At 55.6% G+C, this 21,361-nt stretch overlaps 1 protein-coding gene across 8 annotated transcripts in view; it reads right to left on the reverse strand.

Moving 5' to 3' along the window:
• Window positions 1–1,331: 1,331 nt before the first annotated feature.
• Window positions 1,332–21,361, reverse strand: part of NDST1 (N-deacetylase and N-sulfotransferase 1) — a 58,649-nt gene continuing 38,619 nt past the window's right edge. For all 8 annotated transcript variants that reach the window (XM_037161923.2, XM_037161924.2, XM_037161920.2 and 5 more), the window contains 11 exons: window positions 20,093–20,247; window positions 19,258–19,443; window positions 18,597–18,725; window positions 15,666–15,848; window positions 14,643–14,739; window positions 13,312–13,435; window positions 11,370–11,544; window positions 9,217–9,387; window positions 8,561–8,670; window positions 6,904–7,006; window positions 1,332–6,125 (listed from right to left, as the gene is read on the reverse strand). In XM_037161923.2, coding sequence (XP_037017818.1) covers window positions 6,006–6,125; window positions 6,904–7,006; window positions 8,561–8,670; window positions 9,217–9,387; window positions 11,370–11,544; window positions 13,312–13,435; window positions 14,643–14,739; window positions 15,666–15,848; window positions 18,597–18,725; window positions 19,258–19,443; window positions 20,093–20,247 — 1,553 coding nt within the window. In that variant the 3' untranslated portion in view covers window positions 1,332–6,005. The remainder of the gene's footprint in view (window positions 6,126–6,903; window positions 7,007–8,560; window positions 8,671–9,216; window positions 9,388–11,369; window positions 11,545–13,311; window positions 13,436–14,642; window positions 14,740–15,665; window positions 15,849–18,596; window positions 18,726–19,257; window positions 19,444–20,092; window positions 20,248–21,361) is intronic.

Raw genomic sequence — 21,361 nt, forward strand, 5'->3', positions numbered from 1 at the left:
CTCACCCCACCTGGTAGATTTGCAGGACTCTTGGGACCTCTGAGAGCAGCCCAGTTGGCTTTTCACAGTATGTTTCAAGGAATCGGCGGGCCCCAGATAGGATGGGGGACAGGGAGGGGGAAGTGGAGCTGGTGAGAGGCCAGACTCTCACCCCCACTCCAACCAGAGCACCCAGACTTCACCTGGTTTCCAATTACATTTCTCTTTTACAGAATCTTTGCTGTTTTTAAAAGTCAAACACTTCTGATGGAGCCCAACCCCGTAGCTGGTGCAGGTGCTCCTTCTGGAACTGTCCCCACTGGCGCAGCCTCCAGCCAAGTTCTCGTCGGCGGTGCTGCATGCCCCGTGCCGGGCTCCCAGATGGCACACCGAGAAGTCATCTCTGCAAGTGCGGCTCTCGTGCTGGTGGGGTGGGTGTTCCAGTGTATTCCAGCTGGGTCCCAGCATGCCCCTTAGCAGCGCCCCACATTTGTCACCTTCTCAAGCTCACACTAGGTGGCACTGTGTTGAAATGCACATTGCTGGGTCCCATTCCCATAGGTGCTGATTGAGTGAATTTGGGGGGGGGGCCTGGGAATGTGCATTTTCAAAGCTTTGTAGGGGGGTTTGAGGGAGCAGGTCCAGAACCATCACTGTAGACATCTGGCCAGGGCCCTCCCCAGCAAATCCCAACCAGGCTGGGGGGGCTAGAAAGGCATTTGTTTCATCCAAAGTTTTTGTTCCTTGGACAGAGGGACTCTGAATTAATTAGAGCCTGTATGGAACCGTCCATCTGAGCCATGGTTCCCTTATGCGGGTGCCTCAGCATGCCCCGGAGATTGTTAAAATGCAGGTGTTCAAGCCCATGCCCAGATCTTCTGGGCAGCCATCTCTGAAGGTATGGCCTGGGAATCTGGTGTTTTAAGCAAATTCTCCAGGGGCAGCCACTAAGTCCAGTTCCCTCCAAACCCCTAAAGGGAAGGAAAACTGAGGATGAAAAGGTAAAAGGGACTTGTTCCCAGTCACACTACACATTTGTGGCAGAACGGGGTCTAGATGCTGAGCCTCAATGCCCAGGGCTTTGTTCAGTCTGGCACTTAAAGACCTGGGCTCTTTCCTCACCTGAGATGCCTCACCTGGCGGGCAGCTGTGGGGCGGGCCTCTGCTACCTGGAAAAGCTTCCATTTACAACCCCTTGGAAATGACCTGGGATTTGACCAAGTCACAGTGTGTATGTGTGGGGGGGGATAGCCAGAGGGGCCATGCGTGTGAACATCTGTATCTCCATCCTCCTCTGCAGGCCCTGAGAATATGTCAGACAGACAGACAGACAGACAGACATGACCAATGCGTACAAATGGAACCCCACTTTATTAGCAGTTAGTTCGAAATTGTACATTAATGGAGGAAGGTTCCCACTTTTAACACAACCCAAAACGGCTGGTTCAAGAGCCCTGATTGGGTGAGCTGGGTAGCACCCCCTTTCCACGCCTGTCCCCACCCCCACAAGGGAAGGAAACCTCAGCCTGCTCCCCCCGCATGCCCCCCACCCTCTCTAATTAGCCCTCTCCTCTCCCCAGGAAATGACATGAATTTCATGCACAAATTACAAAAGGAGCCCTCTTGCTGATAGTAAAAGCTCGCACAGTCAGAGACCTCTCCTCCCTCACCCTCCTCAAGGGCCACAGAGGGGAAGGAGAGAGGAGGGAGAAACTTACTAGGATAAAACGCTGCCAGAGGCCCTCAAGCCCTTGACGTGGACCCCACACAAAAGAGATGCCCACCCCACCAAAGGAGCTGAAAACCTTTCTGTCCGTCAGAGGGCAAACCCTGGGGGCAGCCAGACCCAGGACCGCAAACCCGGAGCTCAGCATCCCCCCGAGTGTGGCTGGCGTGTGGACGGGGGTGGGGATGTGCGCGGGGCCTCTGTCCTCACTTCGACAAGAGTAAAGCTACTTCCTTTCTGCCATTTGAAGACCCCCGCGGTGGCTCCCCCTGCTCGTCCTATAAATGGGGAAACAGGCCCTGGGAGGAAACCTGTCATGCCGAGACCGAGCGTCCTTGGGTGGGGTGACACTTCCCAGCTCCTGCCTCCAGCCCAGTGCTTTCCTCCTCCTCCCACGATCTGTGGGAGGCAGTTCCCTGGCTGGACCCGCCCCTGGCACATCCTGCGGCCTGGCTCTGCTCCAGTGCGCACGGACCATGGCCTCCTGGAAGTGAGGACCCTGAGACCACAGCAGAGAGAAACTGAGACAGAGACTAGAAACAAAGAGCTAGAGAAAGAGACGGATGCAGTCTGGGCCCCTGTGCTCCGTCACCAGAGAGGTCTCATTTCCGAGAGGCTCTACACTGCTGGGTCCGGCCTCTGTGCACAGGCCCCTCCTCCCTGAGGGCCCCCAGCCCTTCCTCCAGACCCTGCTGAGAGGCTGCCTGCCTGGTCCCCCACTGAGCTCCTGGAGCTCGGCTGGCCCCTCTGTGCTCGTCTGGCACGCGGTACAGGTGACAGCAGAGGGGCACCTTAGGCTGGAGGGAAGCTGTGCGGTCAGCACAAAGCTCTGCACGGCCTGAATCGTTCCCGACGGCCCAGGGGCCAGGGAACTCGACCTCCAACAGCGGAAGGAAGCCAGAGGACAAAGACACAACGGCGGGCTCCTCCGGGACGGCAGGCCCGCTGGCCTCAGAAATGACGCCACTTAGAAGTCAAAGTGAGCAGGAGGACTTCTCAACATTCAATGAGCCTTAAAAACACCAAAATGCAATGTGTGCCCCGACTGGACCCAAATTCCCAAACCAGGTGCAAGTTGTTTGCGGGGAGAGGGATGTGGGCGGAGAGCAGACGCCGGCATGTCACGGCCACTGCGCGACCCTGGGCGACTCAGGGCACCGTCCTGACTGAACAGATGCAGGCTGCCGCATTTTGGGGCGAAGTCCCACGACTTTTACTTTTAGGCAAGCTCAGAAAAAACTCTATGCAGCAAGAGAAAACAAATATACCAAAATGTTCATTTTAAATCTAGATGGTGGGTTAAGAGCCTATGGAGTCAGCCAGCATTGGGACCACCACCATCTCTGGGGCAGCCCAGCAGTTGTCTGCTCCTGGGGACACACCCTGCCCCCTCACCTGGGCCCGAGGCACTGGCCGCTCCTGCTTTGGGGCCCAGAAAAGTCCCATCACAGGATGCCCACCCTACAGCTCGCTCTGGAACCGACCGAAGCAGCGTTAGCCAGACTCCCCCTACAGACCTCCTGGGGGGCAAGGGTGTGTGGTGGGGTCAGCAGGATGGATGGTGAGGTCACCTACATGATTTGGTGCTCTCCCTCACTCTCGATCTCCCTCCTTGGCCAAACGCTTCCAGTGAGCTAGAGAACATTCAACAAGCTGATGCTGCTGGACCTGCCAACCGCTGGTTCTCTCTTCCCACGAGGGGACCTGTGCGCTCAGCAGCTGAGAGCCCCTGAGGGACTTATCTGTCCCCTCTGCAGTACCTGCAGGTGCTGGCAGTGGGCCCTTGAGGAAGATTCTTCAGTGGGAAGGGAAGAGCAGTGACCAGACTTAGAGGTGGCGGTCAAGTCCCCTGCCTCCTGGAAGGGCCCGGGCAAAACCCCCACCGTCTCACACCCGCCTGCTCCTTCCTCGGCCCAGAGGCCCTGAGAAGTGGAGCTGCTGGCCCATCAGGCCTTCAGGGCTCCGAGGGGCGGGGGCCGGCGTCCAGGCCCAGAGGGTAGACTGCGGAACGTGGGCGCTGGAAGGTCCTCTCGGGTCACCGAGCCCGGCCACTTGCTGACCTTTGGGAAGCGAGGCTCGGAACTGGCACTGTGGAAGTCAGCGTGGGGGTCTGGATCCTCGGCGTGGCCGCCCTGTCCTGGGACACGTGCTTTTCCTCCCCCACAGGGTGGACAAGGCTCAGGGCTCCCGGGCTCAAAGCCCCTCGGGAAGTACAGTGAGACCATGCAGCCACCCACTCTGGACCCACTGAGTAGCCACCACTCTCTGGCTCCGTGGAGACCTGGGGAAAGGGCATCGGTTCAGAGCTAAGAGAGACCCGGGCCCTGCAGGCTGGGAAGGGCCTTGAGAGGTGGAGGGTGCGAGGCAGGGATGCAAATGCGGGTCTGAGAAAACTCGAAGGCACCCTGGCTGGGAAGAAGTGGTTTGTCCCTATGTCCTGGAGTGACCACGGGCGTGACTGAGGAAGGGACGGGAACCTGGCACAGAGTAGGGTCCCAAGGAGAGGCTCAGAGGCAGTGTGGCGTTGGAAGAGGCGCGCTGGACTCAGAACTGGGAGCTACAAATTCAGTTCTCAGCCTTGCTCCCAGCCCGCTCCGTGACGTCGGCCAAGGAAGCCACCTCCCGTGGTTTGCACAGCTGAAGGACCCTTCCCACCCCAAGACGCTACGGTCTTCTGAACAAGGCAAGGCTTTCCAGAAAGGTCTTCCTGGGTGTCAGTTCGAAGCTGAACTGGGAGTGGGGGGGTCTGGGGGGGTGGGGAGAGTACCCCAGTTTAGTCACTTCACATTGTTAAAAGGAGGGTAGGAGCGGACCCCAACCAGAAAACAGCCCGGAGACCCGCTGTCTGCAGGGGGCCTGGAGGCAGCTCTGTGGTCCCTGTGGGCCCCCCAGCTCCCAGGGCAGCTCCCCACCTAGCACCATGTGAGGGGAGGGGACAGGCCAGCCTCTGGCCAAGTCGCCCACACCAGCCTGGCTGTTTCCTTTGGCTAAAGCTCCCCCAGGTCTCTGCACTTGCGAAGCTAGATTTCCTAGACAGAGCAGGTCTTCCCTGTGTGTTTCACCGCCTCCGTGCACCTGCGCAGCCCTGGGCAGCCAGGGCTCTTGGGAGGAGACACAGGCAGCTCTCCCAGGGCACCCCGCACCGTCTCCTCGAGGCCTGGACACAGGAAGACGCGGCCGCCCCCTCCCTTCCATCTCATTTTCGTGCACGGGGCTGGGGCTTGCCACCATTTTGTGTGACTTAATTAAAAATAAACCCAACCAAAAAAATATAATATATATATACAAATTATATATATATATATATAACACAGTGCAACCCCAGCACCCAAAGTATAAACTCTGGCACCAAGAAATAAAACAAAATATTAAAATACTTTAGCTTCTTAGTATTGGGGAGGTCAAGGGGGCCTCTGGGAGCCCTCAGCCACGGCCCGCCAGGGCACAGCCTCTCCCCGGCTCTGCAAGGGCTGGCTGGGGGCCAGGGCTGGGGGTGCGGGGCGGCGTGTGCGCCGGAACACGGACCCTGGCAGACTCCCGAGCCACCTCCATCTTCTACCACAGGAAACACCACGCGTGTCATATCCCGGGGAGAGGGGGTGGAGGCCCGGGTCTCTGGGTCCCAGTGGTGTGGCAGTGCCCCAGGCCCCAAAGGAGGCCTCGAGGATCAGGTGGATACTCTAGGAGTCAGCGACTCTCTCCCCGGAAAGGGAAGGTGAGAGCTGAAGATATGAACCAGGACGTATATGGAAGTTCAGCGTCCTCTTGAGGGACCCCACTGTTGTCCAGTCTAGCTAGTGACCGACTTGGGTACCCGGCTGGCCCCTCCGAGGGTCCAGTCTCTCTCCTTGGTTTGGCAAAAGGCCCAGCGGGGCTCTTCCCCCTTACTGTCCACAGGACAGGGAAAATGTGGCCGCTAACACTGAGGGGACACCCTGCTGGGGCGGGAAGTGATGGGACAAAGGGGAGGCCTTGGTCGGTAGAACACAGTGAGGGACAGAAAAGAGAGTCTCGAGGACCCTTTCCTACCAGGGAGTGGCCTCCCCGTGGAAGGCTGTGGACAGGGTGGACCTCCGGCAGCTCAGGAGGTACTGGAGGCCGTGGACCCAGCACTGGATGCTGAGGCGCTTGCGGACCCATCTGGGCTCTTCTCTGGGCCCTGGCGGGGCCCCGGCAGAGTATTGCTCATACTGCTTGGCCGGCCCAGGCCCAGCTCCCTGTTCCGCAGGTCAGTCTGGCTCAGTGCACGGCGGGACGTTCCTGCCATCACAAACGTTCGGTCTGGCTGTGGCGGCTGTGGCTACCTGGTGTTCTGGAGGTCCTCCCGCAGCCAGGTGGGCAGCGTCTGGCCCATCTTGTACAGCAGCTTGGAGAGCTCGATGTTGTGGTCCCGGTAATAGTCCTTCAGGAAGGCGCGGGACTGCAATGGGAAGGACAGCTCAGAGCAGCGGACACTCTCTCAAGAGCGGCCCCTCCTCTTGAAGGCTGCCTCGCCGCCAGCCCATCCCATTCACCTAGTTCTCATTCACAGTCTTCTCCAAAAGGGCAACCTCCAAAAGAAAGCCCCTCCCTCACAGGAGTACCAAAATACAGCACACAAACTCAAAATTCTTGCGATAGAAAAGAGAGAAAATTCATCAAAACCAGGGACAAAAGGGAAAAGGCAAACAGAGCAAAAGTCACAGTGCGGGACTTTTGCCCTCTGTCCTTGACCTGCCTTCTCTCCTACAACAAAGCCTCGTCCTCCCCTGCCAGAGGTCCAGATGCGGCCGCCCAGGCCCGCCTCCAGAGACCCCTCCCAGCCTCCGAGAAGGTTCCTTCGCCCCTCCTGGTCCCGGACTCCCCGAGCCTGGACCTCTGCGACTTCCTGCCTTGGACCCCACGCCCTGGTGTGGACCGAGTCCCCCCTAGGAGGGAACTGCTAGACTCGAGTTCCTTGAAGGCGCAGACACGTCCGACTCGTCCTCAAAGGCCGGCAGCCCTCAGCCCTCGGGAGAAGGGCATGAACGCTCATCTGACTAACTCGGTCCCGACCCGCCGCATCCCAACCCACATTTCCTCCTCTTTAAGAACACCATCCAGAAGAGTCAAGGCCATTAACAAGCTGGGCGTAGGGCGAAGGGGAGGGAAGGCTCCTGCCAGCACAGGGACACTGCCTATTTACCCCGCCGCTGGCAGGCGGCGTGTCCGCCACTTACGTCCAAGTCCATCTCCGGGTATTTCCGGCCCTTGCTTTTGCCCAGACACTTGGTTTTTCCTCCTTCAAGCAGCTGACACCAAAATCCCTTCTTTGGATCGAACCTGTGGAGTGGAGAAGAAAGCCCGTGGAGGGGGCTGGCCGGCTCGCCTCCTTCCTGCTTTAACCTGGGAGGGAGCCCCCCGGACCCACGCCCTGTGCACACTTGGAACCCCAGACTGTGTGGCCCCGTCCCCGACTCCACTAAGAGCGCCTGCTCTCTCCCCCAGTGATGGGCGTGCTGAACTGCAATGGCAGATGTTGCCTTTATTCATGTAAGAGCTGGTCCCCCCCTGAGCTGGAGAACGCTCAGGAGAGGTTCCTGGGGATCGTGAAGGTGGGGTGTGCTCACGCTGTGGGCTGCGGCAGGAACCAGGACCACCGGCCAAGAAACAGGAGGCTCAGAGCACATGAGCCGCCGTCTGGGAAGTTTCACTTTTGGGGTAAATTTCAGAAATGATCAGGCGAAACTGCCTTTGGGATGTGAAGCCATGCTGGGCCTTCAGGGTCCTTGGGAAAAGGAGATCTGAGGCTGTCCCAGGGAGGGGAGGCACAGTGGCATCAGAAACTGGCCCCAGATCAGAAACCAGTAGGAGATTCTGGGCAAATGCGGACAGCAGGAAAACAGAATTCACGTTTGGCAGGGGAAGGAAGCAGGGATTCCCGAAAGGGCCACAGGGTGGGCACAGATAACGCTGCTGCTGCCGCCGCCACCAGCGGCTGCATTTCCTCGGCGCACTCTGCCCAGGCGCCGAGCTGAGAGCGCAACGTGCACGCTTTCATTTCACACAGGGACCCCGGGAGGTGCGAATTATACCTTCAGCCCCAACTAACAGGTGAGGAAAATGACGGCAGAAGGAGTGAAGACATTTTTCCCAACAGTACCCAGTTAAAGAAGCCGCGGGTGGGTCTGAGGTCCTGACCCGAGCACCCCGGAGTCACGGCCCACGCCCCTGGCTGCGGCTCCTTCCTGCCCCACCACGCAGGACTGACTCCCTCTCCCACCCTCAGCCTCCACGACAAGGAGAAGCGAACACTCTTGCTGTGAGTCTTTCCTAGGAGGGCGGCCAGGGAGGGTGGCTCTCTTCCCCCGTCGCTGGAGCCCCTCTCCCAGCCGAGTGTGTCGCTCGCCCGTGACGCAGCCCTGAGCCGCTGCGGCACGAGCCGGCACGTACACACCGGGGGGCACTACCAGTGGGCTAGCACTGGGTTCGAATGACGGGGACTGTGAGCCGTGACAGTATCTGTAGTTTCCTTTTCCCCAAATTACGTCGAAGTCATAATCTTGTACCTAGAAACCCTGTGGGAACCGGGCTGCTCACCACTGGTCTGACTCTGAAAAACCGCGAGACGGGACTGACACGAACGCCCCAGACTGCAACCGACCCGAACAGAACCGATTCTTCAGCTCCCTCTTTCTTGAGTCAATACCTTCACGAACACAACTCAGGCCGTGTCAATACCAGCTTTCCTGCCGAATGCCATCAAACACAGGCGCACCTCCTCACACTTGTTGATGCCAACTGACCGGTGTCTCTCCCGCAATCTTTCAAGCCTTTGGCTTTTGGCCCAGCTGCCTTGCTTGGGAAACCCCATTTCAAGGCCAAAGCCACACTCACGCCAAGGTTTTGTGGTAGTCGATGGTGTTGGTCACCCCAAGGAACTTCTGCACCGTGTCCATCACCTTGGCAGGTTCTGTTCGCAGCAGTTTGCCATCCAAGACCAGAATCTGGAAAAAGAGAAAAAGGAGAAGGGCGATCTGAACCTGTTCTCACTCCAGAGGCCAATGGGCCCCCAGTTCCCTGGGTTGGCAGCCACGGTCACAAACTGGGGCCCCTGCACTCTGGAGAACCTGTTTCCTCCTCCACCTCTGAACAGCGGGTAAGCAGGTGTCTGCTTCCCCTCACTGATGGCATCCTTTCCTAGTGGGAGCCGCCACCAAACCCTGCCCACCCCTCCTACCTCTGCACAGCCCTCTCTGGCCTCTCCCCAAGCTTCTGGCCTACACATCACTCTCCTGCCTAAGTCCTCCAAGTTTTCCTAAAACCCACCATGCAATCTGGATCCCCTTAGGGCTGCTGTCCCTGTTGTGAAGGGACAACAGGACTTAGGTAATTGTCACACATCAACCTTGAGATAAACCAGACTGAAACTCTGGAAGGCCCCAGAGATCTGACTCGCCAGTGCTGGCATTCCGGCCCGTGAGCAGCGAGAGAGCGTCTGTGGCCCCTGCCGGCCGAGATCACCCTCCCAGGGGTGAGGGATAGGCAGCTACCTGGCTGGCGTGAAAGGCGCTGAGCCAGCGTTCAATGTGGGTGGCGTACCAGCCGGGGACCAGGCAGCGGTTCTGGAGGGTGCGCAGCTTCGAGGACGCGTCGGGCCCGGCTGTGATCACCTCATGGAAGGTGTACTTCAGGGCCACTGGGTCATCGTGGGCTCGCTGGTGCTGCAGGCAAGGGGGCGGGTCAACATGTCACAGGAAAGGCACAAAGTGGGAAGCTGCAGTGGCAGAGCCAATGAGGCAGCGAGAAGACCCAGGCAGAAACCAGGAGCCAGGGTTCAAGTCCTGCCTGTGTTTCCCATCATCACCTGACCTCAGGGAAGTCACTGGCCCCTCTGAGGCCTAGTTTCCTCATCTTTGGAAAGATTTTGTTCCTCAGCTCTAGCCTGAGCTGGACTAGAACAGAGTTTCCAAATGTTGGTAATTTGCACACCATCTCTGTAATTTCTGCCGCATCCACAAAACACACCATAAAAAGTATGCGTCAACGCCAAGGTACTTCTGTTTATAGGGATTCACCTTTCTTATTCACATAATTTCAACCTAAAACCCACTACCTGCTCCATAAATGGGAAGTCAAAACAACTGTCCATGCAGAAAGTTCATGAATATAACAAAAAGAATGCAATGTTCTCAAATGCCAGCCAGACAGAAATGTCTGCTGTAGGTCATGATCCGGAAGTCCGTACTCTCTGTTGAAGACACAGCCTAACAGTGTTAGAGAGGACTTAAGTGCCATTTGCACCAAATTAAGAATTTGTCCTTTAGAGAAACAGAAAGTGTTATAGAGGGAATGTCTGTCCTGTCCCCAAAGGTATACATTGAGGCCCTAACCCCCAATGTGGTAATATTTAAGATAGGACCTTTGGGAGGTGAGGAGGCATAGACAGGTCATAGACAGGTCACGAGGGTGAGGCCCTGGTGATGGGATTAGTGCCCTTGTAGGAAGAAGCACCAGCAGGTCTGCTCTCTCTGCCGTGGGAGGCCACCGGAGAGGGCGGCTGTCTAAAAGCCAGGAAGAGCCCTACCACCGGGAACTGTATCGGTGGCACCTTGATCTTGGACTTCTAGCTCCAGAACTGTGAGAAACAAATTTCTGCTGTTTCGGCCAGCCAGTCTACGATGTTTTGTTATGACTGCCCATGCAGACTACGACAGAAGGATTGGGAGGGAATCGGAAAGGTGGAAATGCCAGGTTTGAACCACCTGAAATAACGCCATGGGCTGTGGGCAGCTGCAGAATTCCCACAGTCCACAGATCAGGGACCTGCCACCCAGGGGGGTCCCTCACCTGTCCCCACCCTCCCACTGAGGACCACGTCCAGCTCAGAGGAAAGGGAGGTCTGTGGGGCCAGAGCGCAAAGAGGTCTGCAGCAGGCCCCTGACAGTGGTGGGGGCCCAGCGAGGCCCCGGAGCAGAGGTGGCCACCTAGAGCACCCAGGTGAGCAGGGTGACAGGGAGCTGCCCAAAGTGGCCTGAGGAGGCCTGGACCAGATGGTAGGCCGGGAACTCCCAACACCCTAGTATGTGGCAGACAGAGGACACCCCCCAAAAAGGCCCAGCCTAAGCTGTCCTTTCAGCCCAGTAGGATGGCTCGGCAGAAATTAAGTCAGGTCATCAAAATTAAAGGAAGTTCTGGCTCTTACACAGTCCAGTAAGGACTAGGAGTCACACTGTTCCTGGCATGGACGCAGTCCCGGTAACTTCCTTACCTGGTCAGGCATTTGCACCCTCCACCAAGAATAGCAGGTCCTATATGTCATCCTTCCCTGAATTCCTGCCCTCATCCACACTGTGGCCCAGCGTCCAGGGAGGGGCCGCAGTTCGAATCCGCCCAGATCACTGCCCACCAAATCAAAGTAGGGACAGCCTTCACCTCTTACTGGTGTCATACTGAGAGGCAGGCCCCAGACCAAGCCAGGAGAGCGGGCAGGTAACTGCTGGCTGGGATTCCAAGGGTTTCTGCCCTTCTCTTCCACCAGGCTAGAAGCACTGTGGAGGCGGCCCCTCCTTACCCACCACACACCCCGGAAGCCTGGGGAGGGCACATAGCAGGTGATTAATGAACAGCTGCTGAGTGAGTGAGGAGCTGAGTGGCAGACGGAGCCCCACGCCCGCACCCAGGACCCTGCTCCAGCCTGGCTCACCTGGTACCAGGAGTAGGCCCGGTCCGCCGGGTTGATGAGGATGGTCAGAACCTTGGCTTTGGGCAACAGGGCAGCTGCCCGCCGGGGCGCCACTTCTGAATCAAAGTAGTTGGCGCTTTTCTCAAAGTAGAAGTCGGAGGTGGTGTTGGAGGGGATGGGGAAGAACTCCATGTACCTGCAGAAAGCCCAGGGAGGGGGCTCACAGTCAAGACCCATGAGGAAGGGGCTTGAGGGATAGAGCACAGGGGGCAAGGGTCGCTGCAGTCTGAACTTCCGAAAGCAAGAAGGGTGCATCGCTCCCTGGCAAGGGCTCACTTCCAGCAGGGGTCCTGGAGGAATGGCCACTTCGCAGTCTCCCTCTTCAGAAATCCCTGTGGTGAGGGGAGCTGAAGACTTTGGGTGTGCTATCTGTTGTGGCAGGGGGAGGGGTTGAGTCTCCATCCCAAACGCGCACTCCCAGAGTGAAGCTGACAGGGCCCTAACGCTCACTGCCACTAGGGGGCGAGCTGGGGCTGGGATCTGCAGCTTTCCAGAGGAACCTGCCACATCTCACTGGGAGTAACCGTCCACACCAGTCCTTTGGGACCATCTCTAGGTTAAGGATCCCTCAGAAAACTAAATGAACACTCTGGACCCTCCCAGGAGCACCTATTCACGGGAAGGAGAAGTACATTTTCAGGGGTTCTTGGGAACTGAAGCTCATGAGGCCCGCCCTAGTTCATGTGCAGGACCCCTCCTCCGCCCTGTGAGACAGGGATTCCCCAGGGCGGTCCCAGGGGCCCCTTTCATCAGAGTCATCTGGAGGCTTGTGAGGTTCCTGCACCCACCCTACACATCTCTACAAAGTCAAAATCTTAGGGATGCAGCTGAGGACTTGCTTTCTCTCTTGTTTCTGAATTCTCTTCATAAAATGCATCTTCCTGTCCACGATCCACTGTAATACCTAAACTGAGAAAGCTCTGAAAACTGAAGCTTCCTCTCTATGTCTGTAGCAAAGCCACTTGGCAGCAAAACCTGACTTACTCATCTCACTTACTACAAATATTCACACCCTTTGCCACAGACACGTTGACGTATTTGCTATTGGGCGCTGCCTAGTCCCAGCAGAAGGTGTGGCCTAGACGGGGTGTCGAAGCACATCACCTCTCCGAGATCTGACACACACTGACTTCCAGCAGCACGTCTGGCCACCACATGCTCTAGATAAGAGACTGGAGACGTGGTAGAGATACAGACAGAGACAAGTAGGTAGGTAAATAGAGACATGAAACATGAGAGAGAGAAATACACACAGAAAAAAAATCCCAGCACTGGAAGAATGGCCATAATCTCCCCACCCTGGGAAACAAACCACTGATATAAAGATGACAAACAAAAGTAACACAGAGATAAGGTAAGAAAAGATAAACAGAGAGAACGATGCAAACTGAAAAACACAGAGCCATCCCCACACGGTCCTACACCCCGAGGTGACCTCTGGTGACAGGCTCTACAGGAAGCTGCCATGTCGACCACCCCCCCGGGTCTCCCTGAGGGCTAGTGGGCCACCTCTGAAGGACACATGAGAACAGTGGGAACGGCCATCTCTCGCGTCAGAACACTTGGACTTTAGCCCCTGCTCTGTCCCCAGCTCTCGAGACCTTGGACCTCAGGATGTTTCTGTGCAAGCAAGGGAGGAGCTGGACTCTGACTTCCACGGCCTCTGACATGAGCAGTAATACAGCAGGGCAAAGGGCTTCCTCATCAAGGGTGCCATCCCCGACAAGGCTCCAACACCACGACTCCAGGGTCACTGCACTTTGTCCCTGTTTACAGGAACTTGACTTTGTGTGAGCAAGCACCAGCTGCTTCCTGCTGTGGCCACCTCCTTACAGCAGACCTCCTCCCGGGCAGGCTTTGAGAGGGCTGTCCTGTCCCGCTGTGGACTGAAAGGCCCACTCACCAGTCGATGCCTTTGTGATAGTTGTGGCCGTTAAAAAACTGGATCTCCTCAAAGGTCTCTGAGCTGGGGTAGTTGCTGCTGAGGTCCGGGTGCATGCTCAGGAACAGGTAGAGGGCCGTGGTGCCTGCGGGGATGGAAGGTGGCTGAGACCAGGGCATGGACCCCAACACAAGGATGGAGTCTGAAATCCTGGGTTCTGATTCTAGTTCTCCATTATTCACTGCAAGATCCTGAGAAAGCCCCTTCCCTTCTCTGGGGCTTAGCTTCCATCTATACAGTGAAGGAGTCATACCAAATCTGCAGGGCAAATACATGGCATGCATGTGAGTATCTCAACTCCTGCACCCATTGCAGACATCACTAATCTGCCACAGCATTCTTCATCACTAAATGAGAAGTTGGCCTCAAAATCCTTTTCACCACTATACTCCAGCAGCCACACCCAACTCACTACCACCTCCTCATAATCCCAGAACCAGATGTTTTATGCTGGGCCCTTCCAGCTCTGGACCCCTGCTCTCTCTAGCACTCAGGAGGAGCGCGGGGGGAAAAGGAGCTCTGGACCCTCCAGTCTGCAAATGTGAAATTCCGGAAGGGCTAAGAAATCTGGCTCAGAAGATGCCTCCTCTTCTGGATGCCCTCACTCACACCCATCCTCTCCCTCTTCTCCTTCAGAGTTCATTCCTGCCTTGTGTGTGAGCCTATGGTTAACATGCTAGAATGTTAACCAGCAGGGCAGGAGACTGGACTGGTGATTGAGAGTGTATATTTTAGGGCCACAGAGACCAGGGTTCAAGACCTGGATCTGCCATTTCCTAAGTGTGTTAGAGAAAGTCACTTAAATTCTCTGAGCCTCAAGTGTTTTACCATCAAATGAGGGGACCCACTTGTGCCTTACGGAGTGTGGATGGCAACTGCTTAACTATCATACCACCACTTCTCCCCCTTGCACTTCCAGCAGACATGACTAATGGATTGCCTGACTAGCTGATCGCAGCCCTCTTTGCCTGGAACCAGTTTGACCTGGCACTGTTTGAACTCACCGGGCAGGTCATCTGGGCTGCTCTGCCTTGACTCAGAGACTCCCAGGGCCCAGGGAGAGCTCCCTGAGGCTGTGGTTGCAGACAGATTGAAGAATTCCACGCCCACCCTCCACCCTGTTCCCACCTCCACAGTGACAGGCAATTCATGTTCACCCCAAGTTTACTCCTACTTCCTGGGAAAGAGGGTACAGGTCATTGGGGAATGGGACTAGGACAGGCCGGTCCCTGGAATTCTGGGGCTGGTACAGCGGGCGGTGGGGGAGGCTGACCCAGAGCGAAGAGACCTGCCTGTTTTCTGGGGGCCAATGATGAGGAGTTTTGGGAAGCGGTCACACGTCTTCTCCTTGGACCAGATGTCTTTGTGGCGTTTGTCCTCGCAGGGGTCCTAAGACAACAGTGGACGGGCTGTTAGGGCCCCGAGATCCAGGGGAGGGACTCCCACTGCACACAGGTTTACTGCTCGCACAGCCCTGACTGACAGGTGCTACTACATGGGTCCCTGTCACATCCCCTCCACGGGACACTGGGCTGCTGGCAGGGCAGGCAGGGACCACGTGGGGTCAGTCCTAGCAAAGCGCGCAGCCCAGCACCTGGCGTACCGCAGGGATTCAAAGTACTTGCTGAATTTAACTGCCTGAGATGTATCTCCACCCGGTCACAACCATTTACTATAAAGTTTAGTAAATCTTTTGAAACATTTAGTAAACACGAGAGGCTTGGAGACGATCCCGTTCTGTCGCAACTGCTCGACTCCAGTGCCACGGCCTGGAAGCAGCTGCAGGCAGTACAGGCAGGAATGGGCGTGGCCGGGCCCCAAGAAAACGCTGTTCACAAAAATAGACCATGGGCCACAGTCTGTGGACCCTTGGTCTGAACTATGAGCACAACATGAATTCTAGCTTCTGTGTGCAGTTTTTGACAGCTACCAGGGACAGACTTCCCCCCAAACTGTCCCCGCCGCCCTCCCCTCAGTCTCCTTTCCCATGGTTCGGGGCCTATGGAGAGAGGAAAGCAGAAAAAAACAAGTCTAACCAGGCGGGGCAGTTGCTTTCTATGCTTCATCTACATCATATTTACTTACTTCTGTTTTCTCAGAGGCTGTGTAGGAGTACGCATGCCTGTGAGGTGGCCTATATACACATGTGCACAAGGACGAGCGTGTCTATGCTGATGGGCAAATAAGCACCTGAGTTTGCACTGAGGGTCAGAGGGTGTGAGTGGGCCCCCCGAGCCCATGTCTAGAGCGAGTATCTATGGGCAGTGGGCAGTTCATCCCTGCAACTAGGCCTCTGGTTCCCTGCCCCCACCCACCTGCCAGAGTGGGTCCTTCTCCTCCGAGAAGATCTGGAAGTACTTCTGGGCCAGCTGCACGGGGGGCAGCGTCTGCAGCCGAAGGTTGGTCCAGGAATGCAGGAAGCGCACCAGGTGCTTAAAGGTGTACAGGCCCAGCCGGTCGTTCCCGTAGTTGGACAGGTGCGTCATAAAGATGCTAATCTGCTCCAAGGGAGGGAGGCCGGAGGCAGAAGTTGGTCAGCCTCTTAGCTGCATTCGCTCTACTTCTGACCTTTTGGTTTTGCTTCACTTGAAGGGCCACTCGATGACCAGGTGTAATAGGCCATCAACAAACTCGCTGTGTGACCTTGGGCTGCTGCACAGCTTGGTGAATGCAGGTCTGACTGACCACCGACTATTTCAGCCCTGGAATGGGAAGCTGACCTACTGCACAGTTACCTGGGTATACTGTTTAACTTTTTTTGGTGGTGGTAAGGAGGTAGGGTACATGGACAATAAGGAATATTTAGTTATCCTGACAAACTAAATAACACTACCACTTGATATGTACTTAGCATCTTAATATCTACATTAAAACATGAATGATGGGACTTCCGCCAAGACGGAGGCATAGGTGGATGTGCTGTGCCTTCTCACACAACCAAGTTTAGAGACAACTAAATATTAGCAACAGAAAACACAGCTAGAACACGGAAAATTGAACTTTTCGGAAGTCCGTTAACAACAAATTCTTCAGCCTGACCAGTAAGGGGCGAAACCAGCAGCTGTCGGGGCTGGGTTGCACAAGAAAACTCGGTGGGACGGACTCAGGATCCCGGAATCCAGGCGCGCGGAATCCAGGCGCAGGGTTGGACTTAGTGAGCAACCGAGCGAGCAACTGAGTGAGCGACCATGGGGGAAACAGCGAGAGAGCAGGGCTGCATGTTGACTGTGGTCGCGCATTTGTGCGCGGGTGGACAGGCGAGGGAGTGGGCGGTTGGACCTGGGCCCGGCAGGTCCCACGGCAAGTGGCAGTGGAGGGCGCTGCCATTTCCCTGCTCTGACCCCACCTCCACATACAGCATCATAACCCAGCGACTCTGAGTGGCCCGGCCCAGGGGAACCACCTAAGGCGCTGCTTCCACCTAAGGCGCTGCTCCTCACCCAGCTGCAAGAAACAGCAGAGGGGGCCGCCATTTCCCCGCTCTGACCACGCCCCCACATACAGCGTCACAACCCAGCGACCTGGGAGTCCAAGGCTCTGCTCCTCACACTTAAAGGGCCAGAACAGACCAAAAATGTCGCAAGAATATCTCAAAGCCCCAGAGCCCATAGATCTAAGCGATGAAGAAATAGCAAAACTCTCAGACGCACAGTTTAAAACACTGGTCATCAGGATCCTCACAGAACTGGTTGATTATAGCCACAAATTAGACAAATATATGAAGGCGAAACTAATTGAAATGAATGGAATTGCACAGGGCACCAATAGTAATGAAAAGGAAACTGGGACTCAAATCAATGGAGTGGACCAGAAGAAAGCAAATAATGGCCAAACAGAAAAGAGTCAAGAAGCAAGAATTCAAAGAAATGAGGAGAGTTTTAGGAACCTCCAGGACATCTTTAAATGCTCCAACATCCGAATTATAGGGGTACCAGAAGGGGGAAAGGCACAGCCACCAGTGGAAAACTTATCTGAACAAATAATAAAGGAGAATTTCCCCAATCTGGCAAAGAAAATAGACTTCCAGAAAATTCAGGGAGCTCAGAGAGTACCAAAGAAGTTGGACCCAACAAGGAACACACCAAGGCACATCATAATTACATTAGCCAAGATTAAAATGAAGGAGAGAATCCTAGAAGCAGCAAGAGATAAGGGGACAGTCACCTACAAAGGAGTCCCCATCAGACTGTCAGCTGATTTCTCAAAAGAGACCTTACAGGCAAGAAGGGGCTGGAAAGAGGTATTCCAAGTCATGAAATCCAAAGACCTACAACCAAGATTGCTCTATCCAGCAAAACTTTCATTTAGAATGGAAGGACAGATAAAGTGCTTCTCAGATAAGATTAAATTCAAGGAGTTCATCATCACCAAGCCCTTATTATATGAAATATTAAAGGGACTTATCTAAGAAAAAGAAGTTAAAGAAACATGAACAGTGAAAGGACAACAAACTCACAATTATTAACAAACACACCTAAAACGAAAGCAAACTAAAAGGACAGCTAGATCAGGAGTGGAAACATAGAAATGAAGATCTCAAGTAGGGTTAGCAACAGGGGAGTGGGAGGAGGAGAAGGGGGGAGAAGGTACAGAAAATAAGTAGCATAGACAGCAGATAGAAAATAGATGGGGGGGGGGCAAGAATAGCATGGGAAATATAGAATCTAAAGGACTTGAGACACATGGTCATAAACTAAAGGGGGGTAATGGTGGGGATGGGGGGGTAGGGTGGAGGGGAATGAAAGGGGGAATAGAACAACTGTAACAGCATAATCAATAAAAATTAAATTAAAATAAAAAATAAAAAAATAAAACATGAATGATTATTTCCATTTTAAAGATGAGGAAAGAGAGGCCCAGAAGGCTCAGGTAAATAGTTTACACTATACTCATTATATATAGCTCATATATAGTTATAGTTTAATATATTAATAATTTGCTATGTATATTAATATATACTTATATATTTATACACACACACCAAGACTGGAAAGAGAATATGGTCTAAAATGTTAACACTATTATATGTGTTGAAGTGCAAGATTCACTTGCAATCACTTAAAAGGGGGAAAAGATAGCTCAGATTCTCTGTCCAGGGTCATGCAGTAGGTCAGGGACACAGCCAAGGCAGGAGAGTGGGTTTCCCAAGTCCTGGCCCTGGCGCTGCTCCCCAGGCCTGGGGCGGCCGGCCTCAGGGCAGCCAGGCCATCCGCAGCCCCTCCTCACCCGCAGGGCAGAGCACTCACAGGATTGAGGAGCACGGTGAGGAAGAGCTCGCCCCCGTTGATAATCTTGTCCAGCTCGCTGGAGCCGCCGGGGTACTCGTTGTAGAAGATGGTGTGCGTGAAGAGGCCGCAGGTCTGCCGTGGGAGGACCTGGGGATGGGCCGAGGGGAGCTCTGGCACCTCCCGGCACGGACGGGGGTGGGAGGACCCTTCCTCAGAGCAGCCAGGGTGTCTCCTTCTATGTGACAGTGGAGCCCCTGCCCTTGAGGATCTTCTCCCACCAAGACCCACAGCCTAAGACGACACCGGCTGACTCCTGGAATGCCAGGTTTACTAGGGTTGAGGCTTCTGTTGGGCTTGCACATGCCTGTACCCTCGTGCGTGGAAAAGGGTCGGGCATGCTATCAAAGCTCATGAAAATTGTTCAAGTAAGCAAACAAATGAGAGACAGAGGCCCGTTCCAAGGCCTCACCAGAAGTCCCTTTAAAGAATGTTCATCCTATCACAACGGCTAAGAAGGAGCTTGTGGAAAGGGCAGACCAGCGGCCGTATTCACTGGGATGGAGACCTCCGATGCCAGAGGGGCGGCAGAAACTGGCCTGCAGCCCCTCACCAGCTCACCAGAGCCATGCCTCCCGGACAGTGTGTGCATACCCGCCCCTGCAGCCAGGGGCTCACGTACCATGATGCCATTGTGGATGAAACCACGGCGGTAGCGGGCTGGCTTCAGGTGCGGGTACTCCTCCGTGCTGGTCACTCGGATGCTCCACACCTGCTTCCAGGCCTCGTACAGCTGCACGTGCACAGGGTACACGCCCGAGTGGTGGGGCGCCACTGCATACCCCATGTCTGTGGGAATGCCGTGCTCCTGGAAAGAGGGTGGGGAGCAGGGTGAGCATGGGGTTCCGGCCCCTCTGGGCCTTATTTCCCCCTTTCAGAATGGGAGGGGGAAATCAGAGGCCAGAATGGCAGGGCAGGGGTCCAAGGCCTTGTGGAGCAGATGACAAACTGAGGCTTTGGAGGGAATGAGCTGGGCTCAGAGTCTCCGGGTGAGACACCGACAAACTGAGACTCCAACTCTCTGCCCAATGCCATGCCCTCCAGTGCTCAGGAGAGAGGACCAAGACTGGGCTTTTCCTGCCTCTCTGGGCCTCGACCCAGCAGGCCCAGGCTCTGCCCGCACTGGGCCTCACTCCCTCCTGCTGGAGTGCTTCCTCCAGCTTTCCGGAGCTCCCATTCTAGCCTGAGCAGAAGAGCGTGGGCTCAGCAGACAAACAGGCTGGGGTTGAGTCCTGGCTGGGCTCTCATTAGCTGGTGTGGCCTCCCTGAGCTTCAGTTTCTTGTCTAAAAGTGAGGCTGTGGACACCCGCCTCCTGGAGCGTCTGTGAGGCTTCTGTGAGACAGTGGCTGCTCACACAGCCATCAGACCAAACTGTGAAAGCAGCTGGGGGCCCGCTGTCGGGCCCCAGCCCAGCCCCTAGCCCACCCGGCTCTGGCCCGTAGGGAATCTTACTCACGACAGCGAACTTCTTGTTCAGGGCCATCTGCTCAGCCAGCACAGACTGGTTGTGGAAAAGGTGGGGCTGCATGTGGCTCCACATGTGGGGGAACCACCAGAACTCCTTCACGTAGGACAGCAACAGGTCATCCCCAGCGTCTTCAGCATCAGTACCTACAGCCCAAGCACAGGCGGCTCAGCCCGCCTGGCCCACCTCCCACAGGGTCCTCCAACCTGGGCTGGTGTGCAGGAATGGGGCAGGGGGTGGCATGGTGACACCCTACCCCCACACTCCCACCAAGAGCTTGGAACAGCTGCCGGGGCTGCAGCATAGGAGCAAACAGAGCCCTAGTCCAGGGCCCTAGATTTCATTCTAGGGCGTGACTTTGATGCACTCGGGACCTTGGCCAAGACCTTCTCTGTGCAATGCAGGCTTCAGAGGCAATGGTCCCAAAGTTTCTTCCAGCTCTGACACACCTGTTCCAGTCCTATTCCTATTTTCTTATCGGGTCATTCATCTTTTACTTACTGATCTGTTGGAGCTCTTTGCACAAATATACACATAATGTTTAATTCCATCATGCACATCCCTGCAACCATCTCCAATACGCTTCTAAGGGTGAGAATATCCAGAATGTGGAGGGACAACCCAGTGTCACTCTTATGTGGCTCGGGCTGTACTGTGCACTTGCCCCCAGAACTGCGGACTAGCGGGGACCGGCCTGGGACTCAAGACAGGCCGTCCTTGTGGCGGCGAGAGGAGCCGCTCACTGTGGAGACGCTCGGTGTGTCCCTTGGGTCGGCGTGTGGGGAACCCGAGGGGCTCGGAGGAACCCAAAAGAGGAGAGGAGGCACGGACCAGGCCGCCCGCAGCCCTCCACCTCAGGCCCGAGGACTTGAAAACAACTCGTGACAGGGCGGGTATAATTATAGGACATTTTCACTTTCTATGCTATACATTTCTGTAATTTCTTAACATTCAATCACATTTTTAAGCAGAAGTAGTACAAGTCATTTTAAGAGGTGGGGGTGAAGGGGTGACAAGCGGGAGAAAACGCTTCCCCAGGACACCGCAGCCTGCAGGCTGGGAGACTCAGCTGCTGCTGTCCCCACAGGGCCACTGCCTGGGGCTGCGACTGTTCCGGGAGCTGTTGGTTGCTGGGTAGGAGAGTGGGGAACAGGGATCAAATGCACCACCAAGGTGGCCCATCACATCACCTGCAGTGCTCTGAGGGTCTGTCTGGACCTGAAGGCCACAGGAAGTTGCTAGTGGGGACACAGGCAGACC

Source organism: Artibeus jamaicensis, unplaced genomic scaffold (assembly GCF_021234435.1).
Source record: "Artibeus jamaicensis isolate MK-2021 breed Jamaican fruit bat unplaced genomic scaffold, CSHL_Jam_final contig_432, whole genome shotgun sequence".
Lineage (NCBI taxonomy): Eukaryota > Metazoa > Chordata > Mammalia > Chiroptera > Phyllostomidae > Artibeus > Artibeus jamaicensis.